Source organism: Alligator sinensis, unplaced genomic scaffold, assembly GCF_000455745.1.
Source record: "Alligator sinensis unplaced genomic scaffold, ASM45574v1 scaffold291_1, whole genome shotgun sequence".
Classification (NCBI taxonomy): Eukaryota; Metazoa; Chordata; order Crocodylia; family Alligatoridae; genus Alligator; species Alligator sinensis.
In genome coordinates, this window is record NW_005842391.1 from 1,338,464 (window position 1) to 1,352,166 (window position 13,703).

At 39.3% G+C, this 13,703-nt stretch overlaps 1 protein-coding gene across 1 annotated transcript in view; it reads right to left on the minus strand.

Moving 5' to 3' along the window:
- Nucleotides 1-13,703, minus strand: part of CA12 (carbonic anhydrase 12) — a 36,612-nt gene that overhangs the window by 6,557 nt on the left and 16,352 nt on the right. Inside the window, exons 5-8 of the mRNA XM_025211170.1 lie at nt 11,414-11,509; nt 8,579-8,642; nt 7,495-7,652; nt 5,528-5,654 (exon numbers count right to left, since the gene is read on the minus strand). Of these exons, the coding sequence (XP_025066955.1) occupies nt 5,528-5,654; nt 7,495-7,652; nt 8,579-8,642; nt 11,414-11,509 (445 nt within the window). The remainder of the gene's footprint in view (nt 1-5,527; nt 5,655-7,494; nt 7,653-8,578; nt 8,643-11,413; nt 11,510-13,703) is intronic.

Consider the following 13,703-nt stretch of genomic DNA (forward strand, 5'->3'; position numbering starts at 1 on the left):
AGTCCAGCAAAGTCACCTCAAAGAAGTCCTTCCAAATCAATATTTTACAGTATAAATACATTAATGTATCTATATTACGCATCTATAACTGATTGAGTACAAACTTGATTATTTTTGGTGGAAATAGGGTATTGGGCCTTGGTTCAGGAACCAATCCCCCATTTATAACGTTGCTTCCTATGGGAAAATCAATTCCAAGTTGCAACGTTTTGACTTAAGACGCGGTTTTCAGGAACCAATTGTGTCGTAAGTCTGAGGACTGCCTGTATTTCACTGCAGATAGCTGGATATAGACAATAAACTAGGCTCACTTGAAAAAAATATTACCATGGTGGTACAATTCAGTTCAGACACAACAAAAATGAGAATCATTTTTGTCATGCTGACATGTAAACTAATAACCATCTACATGCATGCAGCCTAACCCAGATACTGAAGAAATGAAGTCATCACAGTATGTTTAAGTACATCCCACAAAAACTGCGAGTTGTTTTCAGGATGACATTTAGACATACTGTGCATTATGCTTGCATTTCTACCTGACCAGAGTTGGTTCCCAGGATCCAGGGGCTGAGGAATTTCCATGTTCTCTCTCTTCAGTGGGTATCTAATTGCTGATAGAGATCTTCTTCATTCCCAGAAGAAAATCCAAAAGGAGTATAATGCATATTGTTTATACATCATGAAATTAATGGCATAAAGAAATGTCATGAAGCTAGGTAGCTTGCACTGCATATCGTGTTATTTGAAACAATGACTTAATACCTTTGCCCCATGGAAGCCAACAGAATCCAGGGCCATAATAATTTCCTACTGCAAATAAACTGGTAGTTTGAAAAATGATAAGAAAAAGGATAAAAATTGGATTTCTGTATTTCACTTGCATCCAGAAAGTGGGTTAAAAAAAATGTCTGTACTTGACAGGGAGATTGCAACTTCAAAGTCGAATCTGTTGGGGAGTATGTGGGGTAAATTAAAAATGACATAAAGGGGAGTTTCAGATTTTGTACTTGCTCAACATTTCCTTATTAATTTCTTGTGATGTTATCATTACAATTTCCTGTAAATGAATGCTGCTGTCTGCCTTTTTCAATGTAGAATGCCCACGGTAGATAGATTTAAAGCCATGCCATGCAGTCCAATGCAGGCTGACAGGTCCCTAGCACAAGTTGCTGTGGATCAAAGAGCTTCCTTTTCCTCAGGTGTCTGCACCCCAGTGCACAGGCAGTCAGCTGCATGCAGGTTCGAGACTGGGGAGCTCTGTAATCCACAGCTGCCTGTACTCTGGCACTCATGCAGCCAGCTGCATGCCCTGGTAAACACACTGTGAGCTGAAGAATTTTATCCTAGATCCTAATAAGTGCATGTCCTGTTATGCTAGGCCTTGAACAACTGACATGACAGAATGCATGATTTGTTGGGGTCTGTGATAAAATTCCTCAGATCCTTTTTTGACAATTAATGTCTGTCAGGAGTTTTTGATGTAAACTGAGTAAATATATCAGAAGTTTCCAGCTGGAAATGTGGGAGTGAATATTCTTCAGCTGTTTGATTTGCAGTAAGAATAGTCTTGAGCTGAAACCATCTCTTGGTGTGCTTTAAATCTGATTCTTGATTTAGCTCTGGCTTTAGAAAATATATCCTCACTTTTAATTAACTCAACAAACTCCTTTTTTTTAACGAACAAAGTATGATACACAATTACAGTTTAGACCTTAGTTTATTTACATTTGGCCAATTGTAAAACTACAAAGTATAGAAAAGAAAGACACCCTCAGCCGCATCATCTTAAAACAGCCAAACACCCCAATATTCTTGTCTAGAGAGAAGACTACGAACATCACCATAATGAAAAATTAGCCATCTTAGTGTTTTATAAATTCTAGGTACTAGTGATATTTAGGACCAGATTCTCAGCTGCAACAAATTAGCATAGCTTTATTGACATGATTAAGAATCTCCCTTGGTTTTAGGATGGTCACACCATTTAGATTTATGTCATTTTTGTGATATAAATCAAAGTATTTTCTGCACCAAGAAATGAAGATATTTTAAACTAGATTTAAATATTTCAGGTATGCTAAATATATTCCCAGTTTTCCAAAATCTTAAAATTCCATCTTTCCTGTGGAAGAATATCTTTTATGGGAACTCATTCAATGGATTTCATTAGAATTCCAGGGGTATTCAGTAGAATTTGCTCTTCTGGGTAGAATTTTAAGTGTTCAAGAATGTATGGTGAATGCTATTTCTGAAGCTATTCATTTTTCATCGAGTGACGTCAGATTCATTTTTTGCAGTCAAGTATATCAGAACTCATTTTAATTTAAATTTCTTTGTGTGTATAGTGGGAAAGTTTGTATTTCCAAAGTCTGGGATTTAAGGCTTGGAACATTTTATCCTTGAAGACAGGAAAAAAAGCAGACACCAGTTGTTTTAGCTTCAAGACTCCTGCAAAACTTGAGATGTTTGCATGGGACACTTCATTTTATTGAAAGGGAAGATGTAGTGTAGTGGTTCAAGCAGGGCTAGGAATCAGAACTCCTTGGTTCTGCTCCAGTAACTGAAATACTTTTGGGGAAAGTCATTTAATCTTCCTGTGCCTAGTGACTATATAATAGCAACTAGGGCACTTAAATGCTTTGAGTACTGGTGCTAAAAGATACCATATAAACACCAAATGTAATTGGTGCTCTCTTTCATTGAGCATATAGTAGCATCCCCCCTCACAATTATAATTTGTTAATAAAATTCCATATGAAGATGTAGGGAGGTAAAACATCTCTTTTTAAACTACTTTCCCTTCTTAAGCACTGCAAGTGAAAATAGTTGTTTTAATTGGTATCTGCTTTTTGCAGAATGCACAGAAATGAAGCCTAAGGGAACCTGATGTAGATTAAATCTTTGATCTGCGTTAAAGCCACTTTTGAAAGTTCCCTGAATTCTTTTGGGCACTTCTAACTTCCATCTGACCTTTTCATGTGCACCCATTCCGTTTGCATTTCCTAAGGGGTAACTATTTTGTACTTTATAGTAAGAGTGGTTCATCAGATAGAAGTCAGGAGAGCAGCAGTCTAAGAGGAAAAAGTAGCTTTTGACATTGGAACTTTGGAAATAGCAAGGTATAGGAATTTAATATATCACTGGAGAATGTTATTAAACTCTGAAAATACAGTATCTCTTTTTTAATTAGAATACATTCAGCCTCTAGATTGTAGATTTTTTTCTCTAACAAAAATGTAAAGAAATTACTAGTTAAATAATTATTAAAATCAATCAAAAAAAAAAAAGAGCTGAAGTAGCAGGGAAAATGGTATGTCTATTTAAAATATTACTGTCCTGATTAGATGCAATAGTTCAGAGCAAGACACTTACACACTTAAAATTTCTGGTGGCATTATTTTATACTCCTATATAATGCATATTAAAGGGATAGTCTATGTGTTCTTTATCAAGACATTGTATCTATATTTGTATATAAATGACTGAAAGCCACAACCTTAAAATGGCAGTCTCATTTGGACTTTTTACATTCCAAAATTTGGGGTTTAACTTGAGCCCAAAGTAAGGCCAGCTGGGAAATTCTTATCACCTGGGTTTTGACTTCAAACCTTCCTGCTGTTTGTTTGGTCCAGAGTTTTGATGTGGTCAGTCTGAGGAAGGAACCATCTAGGATTAGATCTGAAGTGAAATTATCCCCAAAGTTGAGGCCTGTTTATAAAATGGGATTTGTTTCTATTTTATATGCTTCTGCTTCAAAATCGTATATTTAAGCACTTGTCTACACACAGAAGTTAACAAAAGTACCTGTCATAGCATTATACCCAAAGAATCTTATCTGCCCATGTCATACAATTAGTTTTTCTACAATATTAATCCAGAATTTTTACTTTAATGTGGTATGTTTACACAGGAAGCTGTTTTCTGCAGTAGCTCTTGGGGTAAATTTCCCCATGTAGACAACCCCTAAATTCTTTCTGTTAATTTTAAATAAGAAGTAGAGGAACAAGTAGACAGCATTGTTGGAAGATTTTGTACATGGTACTGCTCTTATCAATCTGCAGGTTGACTATTTGCTGGATTAATTTTTAATTTCTTTTTAATTTTCTGTAATTATTTTGCAGACCTGTTAACATTTTGCTTGTCTGTTTCTCAAACTACATGCCAAGACTGTAGGGTTTTCTTCAACTCAGTGATAGTCTGCTGGAGTTGGGAAGGTGTTGACTGATGGCAAAGCAATGTACTGATCAGTACCCTCCATTTTGCACAAACAAGCTACAGAAGTACCTTACTGCAAGGCTTATCTCCAAAGGTATAGGCATTTGTGCAAAGCCTCTCCTGGCATTGTAAAGCTACATAGTGACACAATAAAACTTCTAAATCAACTCTTGTGTTTTAAGACTTCACCCTAATAAGATGGCTAATTTTTACGCTCATAACAGTGAATCATGGAGTCCAATGTTATGAGATATTTTTACTTCTAGGTGTCAAGTTCAAGTGCCTCAAGGGCTTCTTCTGATCCTCTGTAATTCCCCATAAACAGTCTCCCTGCAATGCAAAGTTGTGAATCCTTTTAACTGTTTGGTCAGCACAATAATAATCCCTTGCCAACCATGGTTGACGTTCTCATGGGTGGAATCTCTCTCCTATAGCAAGGTTGTATCTTCACTGTTACAAAATAAAACCTTGCTAGCTTTATAATGCAAGTGCCTGTAAACACCTAACCTGATTTAAACCCTTTAGAAGTCGATAGAAAGATTTCTGTTGATTTTAGTGCTCATTGCAGAAGAGTCACAGGGATGGCTTTATTGTTCTTCATGTTTGTAGGGTCAGACCCCCAAACAATAAAAAATGATCTCTGTAATTTCCAAAACTTAAAATTATTAAGTTGCTTATTATTGACTTATGATTTATTTAGGGTCCAGCCCTGCACCAAGGTTTTCAAACAATGTGCATTGCAGAGGTGCCTTGCAACAGTGTTGTCATGTTATGTGCTAGTAGGCTAACTACTACCAGCTTAAGGAGGTGAATCAAGTGAGAAATGCAGGAGTGCAAAGAATTTACAAGAAAACCTACATTATTAAATTGCCAGTTAATATAGTGAATTGAACCTGAAGGCTTTGACAGAGAGGAAAATTGAGTATGAACAGCATCAGACATTCTTGGTTGTTTTCTTTTTTTCCCACTGGACATGAGAGGCAGGACTGAGCCCTCCCTCTTTCCCTCCTCCATAGGCTCTTTCCTACACCCTATCTTATTCAGTCTGATCAAAGCACAACGGTTGTGCAGGATCTGCTCACCTAATGTTAACTGATAAGCGGTAACATTTTCTGTATGGCTTAGTCTCATACAGTTGTGAAAGAAGAAAAAGGAAGACAAGAAGCTAATGCTTCTGTGTGTCATCTCCCCATTAATATCTATGTGCTTAAAGAAACCAGCGCAATAATACAGGCACTTCATTCAGTGTTCCAAGTCCACATGCATAACAGTTTACCATTTCTTACACAAAGCTGTTTATTTTACTTACCTTCATGGAAGGAGACATAAACTAGTCTTTCTTCAAACTCTTGAATGTGTCTGAAATTATTAACCATTTCCAGGGGTTCAGGATCATCAAATCGTGTGCAGTACAGGGCTGTTTCTAATGCCAGCAGCTAAAAACAGAGCACTCAGTTCAGTATACAGGGTATACAGTGTAGGTGTATTTAGACATGACATTGGAAATCATTTAGTAAGGAGTGTTTGCACAGAGATCAGCAGAATTGGTGGGATATTTTATGCAGTAGTTTGTGTGTGCTGGGTGAGCCCAAATGCAGTGCGCAAATGTGACTTCAGCTGTCCAACAAGCTGTTTTTCTATTATGTATGCATTTGTGAATTTAATTTAATTCATATTAGATCAAATGTAGAAAGGGTAATTGTTGTTTCATAGTGGGCATTTGCATCCTTTTTGTTCTTGTTTTCCTTTTTTCTAATGTTTGAACTCTCTGCCTTCCTTAACTGATGAACCATTGAACAGTGTTCATTAAATCCCCAGTAAAATGTGGATGAGTGGAACTGCTTTTAAGCATGTATCTACTATTTCCCTCTTAATTTATTGGTGGCCTACCTCAGAGGCAAACATCTTTCTTTTTTTTCTAAGATGTATAAACAGAGACTAGATGTGGGGAAGAGCCAAGATAGCTTTTGGGAGATAACCCTCCCCTAGGTAGACTTCAGGTTTTAGAAACAAAATCCAGCCCAGAAGTTGTTCAGAACTGGGTTCTATTTTATTTAAAAATCATTGCAGTTCAAGGCTTCAATAAGCAGTTCCATGTATGGCATATGCCTAAAAAGGCACAAGATGGGAGTAGCAATTTACAGAAAAAACTTGTAAGGACTAAGTGGAGACAAAAAGTAAGAACATGAGCTTACTATGATTTCCAAATAGGTATCTCTTTTTGTGCCTGTTTAACTGTGGGATTTTTTTTTTTTTATCTATGATTGCCGTTTTTAAAACACTATGGGTGCATCCAGATAAGCACGCACGTGCAGTATGCAGCACCACAGACAGGTCTGCAGTGCTCCACCCCCACCCTGCATGCACTGCACAGGCATTCCTCACACTGCTAATTTGCAGCCTGGCAGGGTGGAGGAGGGAGATGGGTCGATGGCAGGAGATGCTGGTGTCAAAAAAAACCTGGACCTAAAAGAAATAAATAAGTGGGGTGGTGCATGTGGTGGCAGCATGTGCTGCCTGAAACTGGAGCCTGGCTAGCTGAAGCCATGCTCCGGCTGCTGGCCAAGTCAGGCTCCTTGCTGCAGGATCACCGCAGCTGCAGCACCACCCCCCCCGGGAGACCCCCAGGACCCCAGGTAAGGCTGCTGGGGCCAGCCCAGGTGCTCGCCCTAGCCTCCCCTACCCCACCCTAGGTAATGTCCTGTACACAAGAGCACTGCATGCATGGGGGTTCCCCATGGACAAGTAACATCAGCACACCTTGTCCACTGCTCTTTGTCCCCAGGGAAATGTATGTTCCCTCTTGCGGGGATGTGCCCTATTAAGATAGCTTGCTTCTGATTTTCAGATGAACTACCAAATACTGTAGGACAATTGAATTTAAGTTATCCCAGTGATTTACAGCCCCAAATTTATGGCCCCCAAAACAGAGATCCTATTAAAATGGGACTGAAAAACTGTCATTTAACATGTTTATTCTAGATAATACCTCAACAAGAGTATTTCCATTTGCAGTCCCTTGACCCTTGCACATCAACTATAAACAAATAAGAAAATTACTGAGGCTGTGATCTTGTTTGCATTCAAAGGATTAAGTTGAATAATTGATACAATATTGATATAACACTAAAATCTTTTAGTATTATAATGGAAAATTTCTTATTTACGTACGTTAGTAAACCTCAAACATGAAATCTATTTGGTAGTATTTAATTTAGCATCAGACTCTAGACTACACTGCCAGGTTAGATAAAATACTGTTTGATTTAAATTTACCTGTTCTTCTGAAATGTGTACAGGATGTCGGAAAACGGTCCAAAGAACACTAGGGTAGCAAGGAGGAGTGGTCAGGGATCCTTCATAGCGATAATACTCATTCATGTTTTTGGGAAGCAGTTCTTGGATATTGAAACCTGGGACTTGAGCCTTCTGGCCTGAAAGAGAGCATCTTTGTAAATACTGTATTTTTAATATATACATCTCAGCACTAACTGCATCACCCTAACATGCTATTGGGCTGCACTGCCTTGTTGACTCTCAGCATAGGTGAAGCCCTGTGAGGCAAATTTATTTTTCAGCAAGTTTTTTAATTTCAAATATATCTGATGTACTCTAACAGATGTTAGCCCCAATTTAATCTAGAAATGTAGTTAATTAAACATCTTCCAAATCTGGTGTTACATGTTAAATACTAAGCCAGAATTCTAATTAGTGAGAGAACTTGCTTTTCCCTTTAGAGTGCATTCTTTTCATGCAATTAAGCATGGAATTATCCAACACATTTCCTTATAAGTAGTGCAGGCAGTCACCCAATGTTAGGGTTTTAGAGGACTAAATTTTTAATGTTTTCTGCTGTTCATTATGGTTTGAATGTTGTTACTGGTAGAATGAAGAGTTTCTTGGTAACACGATGTTACTCATCTCTTCCACATTGTCTTGCACTTTACTGTATGCTCCAACACTAGTTTTTAAAAATATATGTGGAGGAAAATATTGTGAAATCTGACCACTTACTGGGATTGAACACACCAATATTTAGTATTTGCATGCAATCAGCTATCTGAATATTTAACTAAGGCTCTGTTAACTAAAGTAATAGTACATGCAAGAAATAGGGTCTCGTAATGATCCATATGATGGTAATGTATGTAAGTGTCTATCAAGCTAGCTTTACTGTCCGTTGAAGAGGAGTGCACTGTGTTTGGCACTGTTCTGAGACAGTTTTCATGGAAGCTTGCTATGGACTTCTTCATTGTTTCCTAACATTTAAGGATGTCCATTTCAACCAAGGTTGATATTTTTGTTGTTGTTTTTGTTACCTTCAGCCACTGTTGATCCCTTGGACACTGTAGCCACTCACCTTTGTATTTCACGTTCTGGAAATGACTGAAGATCTTTTCATATGATGGATTGAATGGACCTATCTGTAACAAAGAGACAGGAGATGTTCGAGTACTTGGAATTCTGTGAATATAATTGTAAATTCTGTAGCAGCTGACGTCAGCATTTGATTGACAAATTTATCTTTTGATGAAACTATCCCACAAGACACATACTTATTTCATAACGCACACTGATATAGCCCTTTACATGAGAAATTAACTGTCTTTTGGCATTGTTTTGTTTTGTCTTTTCATGTTAATACTCTCGCAATAGAATAACAAACTAGAGGTACTGGATCTGCTTTTTCATATTACCCAATATTAAATTGTCATTTGTCTGCAAAGAGACTGCAGGATTGGTTCCCTAGTGCAAATAGCTTTATTGAATTGAAAATATTACATTTTCTTATTCTGAGTCTTATGCCTTATGTGGGTCATTTCTGCACAGAACACCAAGGATAGCTACTTAGATAAAATAAATACTGTATTTTCTCACATGCTTCACGCACCTTGTGCTTGTTCTTCAGCATCACTCACTCTGTCCTTGCAAACTCTTCAGTATGGCTTTAACACAGTTGCTGCTGAATTTGCAGCAGCTTTTGGCTGCTTTGTCCTTAGCTTAACTGCTCAGCCAGTTTGGCAGTGGCTGTGATGGGTTACAGCTTGAGCGGCATAGTATGCAAGGATAGTGAGTGACCAGCAGCAAACTCTGCCTCTCCTCCATGCAGCCTTAGAAGGGAAAACATGGGAAGGCAGCACAGCCCAGCAGCCATTACAGCAACCGCATTCCTCTTCTGATGTGGATATCAGCTTTCTTACTTAGAACAGGCACCCCAGTTTTGGAAGCCTGATTTTTGGGGAAAGGGTGTGTGTGATATACAAATAAATACAAGAAGTGAAGTGTGTGCGCATAAGTTAAAGTTCATAAAACTATGTGAATGCTCACATACAGGAGCGAAGAGGTATAGCTCAGTGTCCCCATCTAGACCGCATTCTCTGGAGGTATGTCTGTGTTGGGAGCGTGACTGTAGTACATGTCCTTATACCTAAACTAACTGTAACGTAGCTGGTTTGGATAGCGGTGAAGCTCCCGACAGCTGCTAGAGTTGACCAATGCCTGTTTTATGAGTTCTTGAGAGCTAATACTCAGCAATTCATCTGGCAGCCAGACACATTAAATATGTGTACTTCGTTTAACTGTGAAAGCTACTATGTGGCTTATTTTCATCAGACAAAAAAAAGAATCTTGTTAAATCTAGAGATGTGCTCATTGATGTTCTGTTTGTTTGTTTAAGCAGCATCATGCAATTAGTAATTTGTAGAGAAAACAAAAGCCTAGACTCTTTCTTAGCCTTAAAATGATGTGCTGTACTATCATACTGTGCACAGCTGTTTTGATTTCACTTTATATAGTAACCCAAATGCACTGAAATTTAGCACATCTGTTGTCTAATTCCTAGACCTGCTCAGAAATCAGATGAAGTAATATGCAGTAAAACTAGAAATTTCTGAACCATCTCTAGAATGTTTGCCTGTTCTCTTGTAACCAGAGCTGAGTGAGCATCATGAATTTAGCTCTGTTCTTCTTTGTGAAATGTCCACAAGCAGGTAGGTGCTTCCTCAAACATTTTTTATTTGTGATCTGATCATCAACAATTTGATTATTCTACACTCAGCATCTTAGAATTGTGAACTGTATTTATTAGTCCTTTTTGCTTTATGTGATTTTTATATATGACCAATATATAATATTGTTTCTCTTCCCTGATTATATTATCAACTCTGGAGGAGAACTTAGGGAACCCTTTTTTGCTTTGAAACTTTAACAGAGAGGGAGAAGGTTAAGCAGGAAAAGGGTATTCTAGAAAACATCCTTTTTATTTTCTAGTCCATGAAAGCTTTTCTTGAAAAAAATAGACTTCTGTAAAATATTCCTGGTCAAATGTTTTATAGAATTTTTAATAGAAAATTGGATTTTGAATGAAAAGAAAAGTTTCGCAGAAGGTATATGTGCTTCTTGACCATTTTGTAGTTTTTGATGGCAATTTTTTAAATTTTAAGGTGTAGATTTTTTGACTCTTAATTTTTTGCAGAAAAAAATCCAGTCAGTTTTACTGTACAGTTGATTGGCCCAATTCGGAGTTCAATTTTCTGTTTTGTCTCGCAAAGTAATTCTATATATACATAGGGCATAGTTTCAAGAGATTCCATCAGAACACGGATTCATTTAATTACTCATTGACACACTTCAGTAATGGGATTTGGAAGCTGGTCCCTCTGTCAGGTTGAAAAATCTAATACATCTTCTTGTCTGTAATTTTGTGTCATTATAAGAATCATTGATACACAGTACCCCTGAAGTGCTAGATGCCACTTGTGTGGTCAGATACAAATCTCAGGTAATTATTTGTAGCAAGATTCTGCCCACCCATGTCTCCTTGTTATGTTAAGAAGCGTTCCATGCCATATATACTAACTGCCTTCAGTGCTATTTGAGAATATCCAAATGTGCAAGTTTGAGTTCAATTTTGTACTATAACTTAAGAAGCTTGTCTGCTATTTAGTTTGTAAAAGTCAAATTTCAAAAGGTTGAGCATGCCTGCAGCTAATTTTTAAAATGTGAGAGAATACTCAACACTTATTTCTCAGTATGTACTCAGTTTGCAGGGATGTGAGTGAGGGCACTATCTAGCCCTGTATTTTGTTGGTAGGTGCAGTGGGAAAGGGAAGCCATTGATCCAGACACACCAGCACTGATAGGGCTCCCAGTCGAGTTTTTAAATCTCTGTCCCCGAACAAGGCATGCCTTTTACCTCAATGAAGATAGCCAAAACTGCAAATCCATCTGATTTATCCATTGCTGCTGTTACATCAGGATATTTGTCGGAGTTGTAATGTACAATATGTAGCTACAAAGAAGGAGAAATTACAGCATTATAACTTCTGGGTAGTAATAACTCTTCTGTTTTATCGACTGATTGAAGCAAGAGCCTTAAATATGATGAGATAAGGCCTTTTGCCCACAGGAACCTGCTCCCCTGGTAGAGGCAGGTGCAAGGGGGAGAGAAACAGGCACTGACATAACGTTCCTTTCTCCTCTTCCACCTTCTAATGTTTGACAGGGATAACCTTTCCAGCACAAGAAGTAGGGGCAGTAGCAGGTGTTCCCTTGCCCAGTACTTACCACAGCAGTCAAGGAATACTTGCTTGGCTGAGCAAGGTGGTCTTTTGCACAGAGTCCTCTGCTGGAGTGGTTTTGATGGAGACCAGAGTAGTGAATATCTAATTAAGATGCATAGTGCAGTTTGCCCCTCTAAGCATTGTTATTTCAGGCTGTCTATTCTCTACGGATATCACTGCATAATTTACACCTGGGGCATATTTCAAACTTTTCTTTGCAGCCATTATAATTCTGTATCAATCTCAGCTTTCAATTAATCACTAAGTGCAAAAGCTGGTGCTCTAGACAACTGCTTTGGGGCCAAGATAAATAGAGGATAGACATTAAGATTGGCTATGAAAAGACAAAGACATTTCAAAATAATTCCAGGAGAACTTGATTAGTGTTCTTGCAGGCCAACTAATCAGAGGCATAAAAATTCACTCTGACTTCTTACTGTTCTTTTAATGAAGCCAAAAACAAATGGCTCATGGTTTTTCATAGATTTCATAGACATTCGGGCTGGAAGAGACCCCGGAGGCCACCAGATTACCCCTGGGCCTGCGCTTTTCCAGGCTGAAGAGTCCCATGGCTCTCAGCCTCTTGTCATAAGGTCTGTTATCCTGACCTCTGATCATGTGTGTGGCTCTTCTCTGGACTCTCTCAAGCTTCTCCACATCCTTTTTGAATTGTGGAGCCCAAAACTGGACACAGTACTCCAGCTGCGGCCTCACCAAGGCTGAGTACAACGGGAGAATGGTGTCCTGGGATTTGCTTGAGAAGCATCTATGAATGCAAGCCAGTGTTTTGCTCGCTTTACTAGCCATATCACATTGGTGGCTCATGTTCATCTTGTGGTCAATCATGACCCCCAAGTCCCTTTCATCTGTAGTGCTAGCCAATGTAGCACTGCCAAACCTATAAGCATGCTGCAGGTTTTTCCTCCCAAGGTGGAGAACCTTGCATTTTTGGGTGTTGAACACCATCAGGTTCTCATCCGCCCATTTCATGAGCCTGTCAAGATCTGCCTGGATCACCCTCTTGTCCTCAGGTGTGGATGCTTTACCCCAGAGTTTGGTGTTGTCAGAGAACTTGGCCAGCCTGCTTCTGACACCATGGTCTACATCATTAAAGCTATTAAAAAGTAAGGGCCCTAGGACAGAGCCCTGAGGGACCCCACTAGTCACAAAGCATCACGACGATTGAATTCCGTCAACCACCACGCCCTGGGTCCTGCTGTGAAGCCTGTTCCCCAGCTAGTCAAATTGTTTTGTTCTCTGCTAACAGGCTCTCAGTTATTAGCAGGGATCCAGGTTTTCCGTTTAACTCCCTTAATCAGAGGAAACCACAAATTTCTTATTTTAGTGGAGAAACCCACGGATTTTGCAATTTTGCAAGAGCTTTCTGCAGCCTACAGGGGCTGGGAGGGACCTACCATTAATTTACTTTGGCATAAAGCAGGCCCAGGCATTTATTGAAGCAGCTGTGTCTTTAATATTTGATATATGACTGTCCAGTTTCTAAGCGGCTGGGGGTCAAATGCCCTGTTGACCACACCAGCGGGGCTACACACCAACAGACTGCATTAGGGGAAGCCACAGACCCCCCTGGGCCACATGCTGCATAGATGCCCCCCGCTGCTGCACTGTGAGGGCACCCTCCCACCACTGCACCATGTGGCCCCAGACTCACTTCCTTAGCTCCCCCGACTGCGCCAGACTGCATTGCCCTGCCTGCTGCGTCCAGAGGAGGGAAGGGGACCCCGGACACTCTCTGGCTGCTGTTGCAACAGCAGCAATGGGTGAAGTGGCCAGGCAGGAGCCCAGGGACTGCAACTTGACCCCTCATGTGCTGCCAGTTAGACAGTCGGGTCGTAGATCAACTTTGCAGGTTCAACAGCAGCAATGGGTGAAGTGGTTAGTAACTATGGTTACTAACCTAAC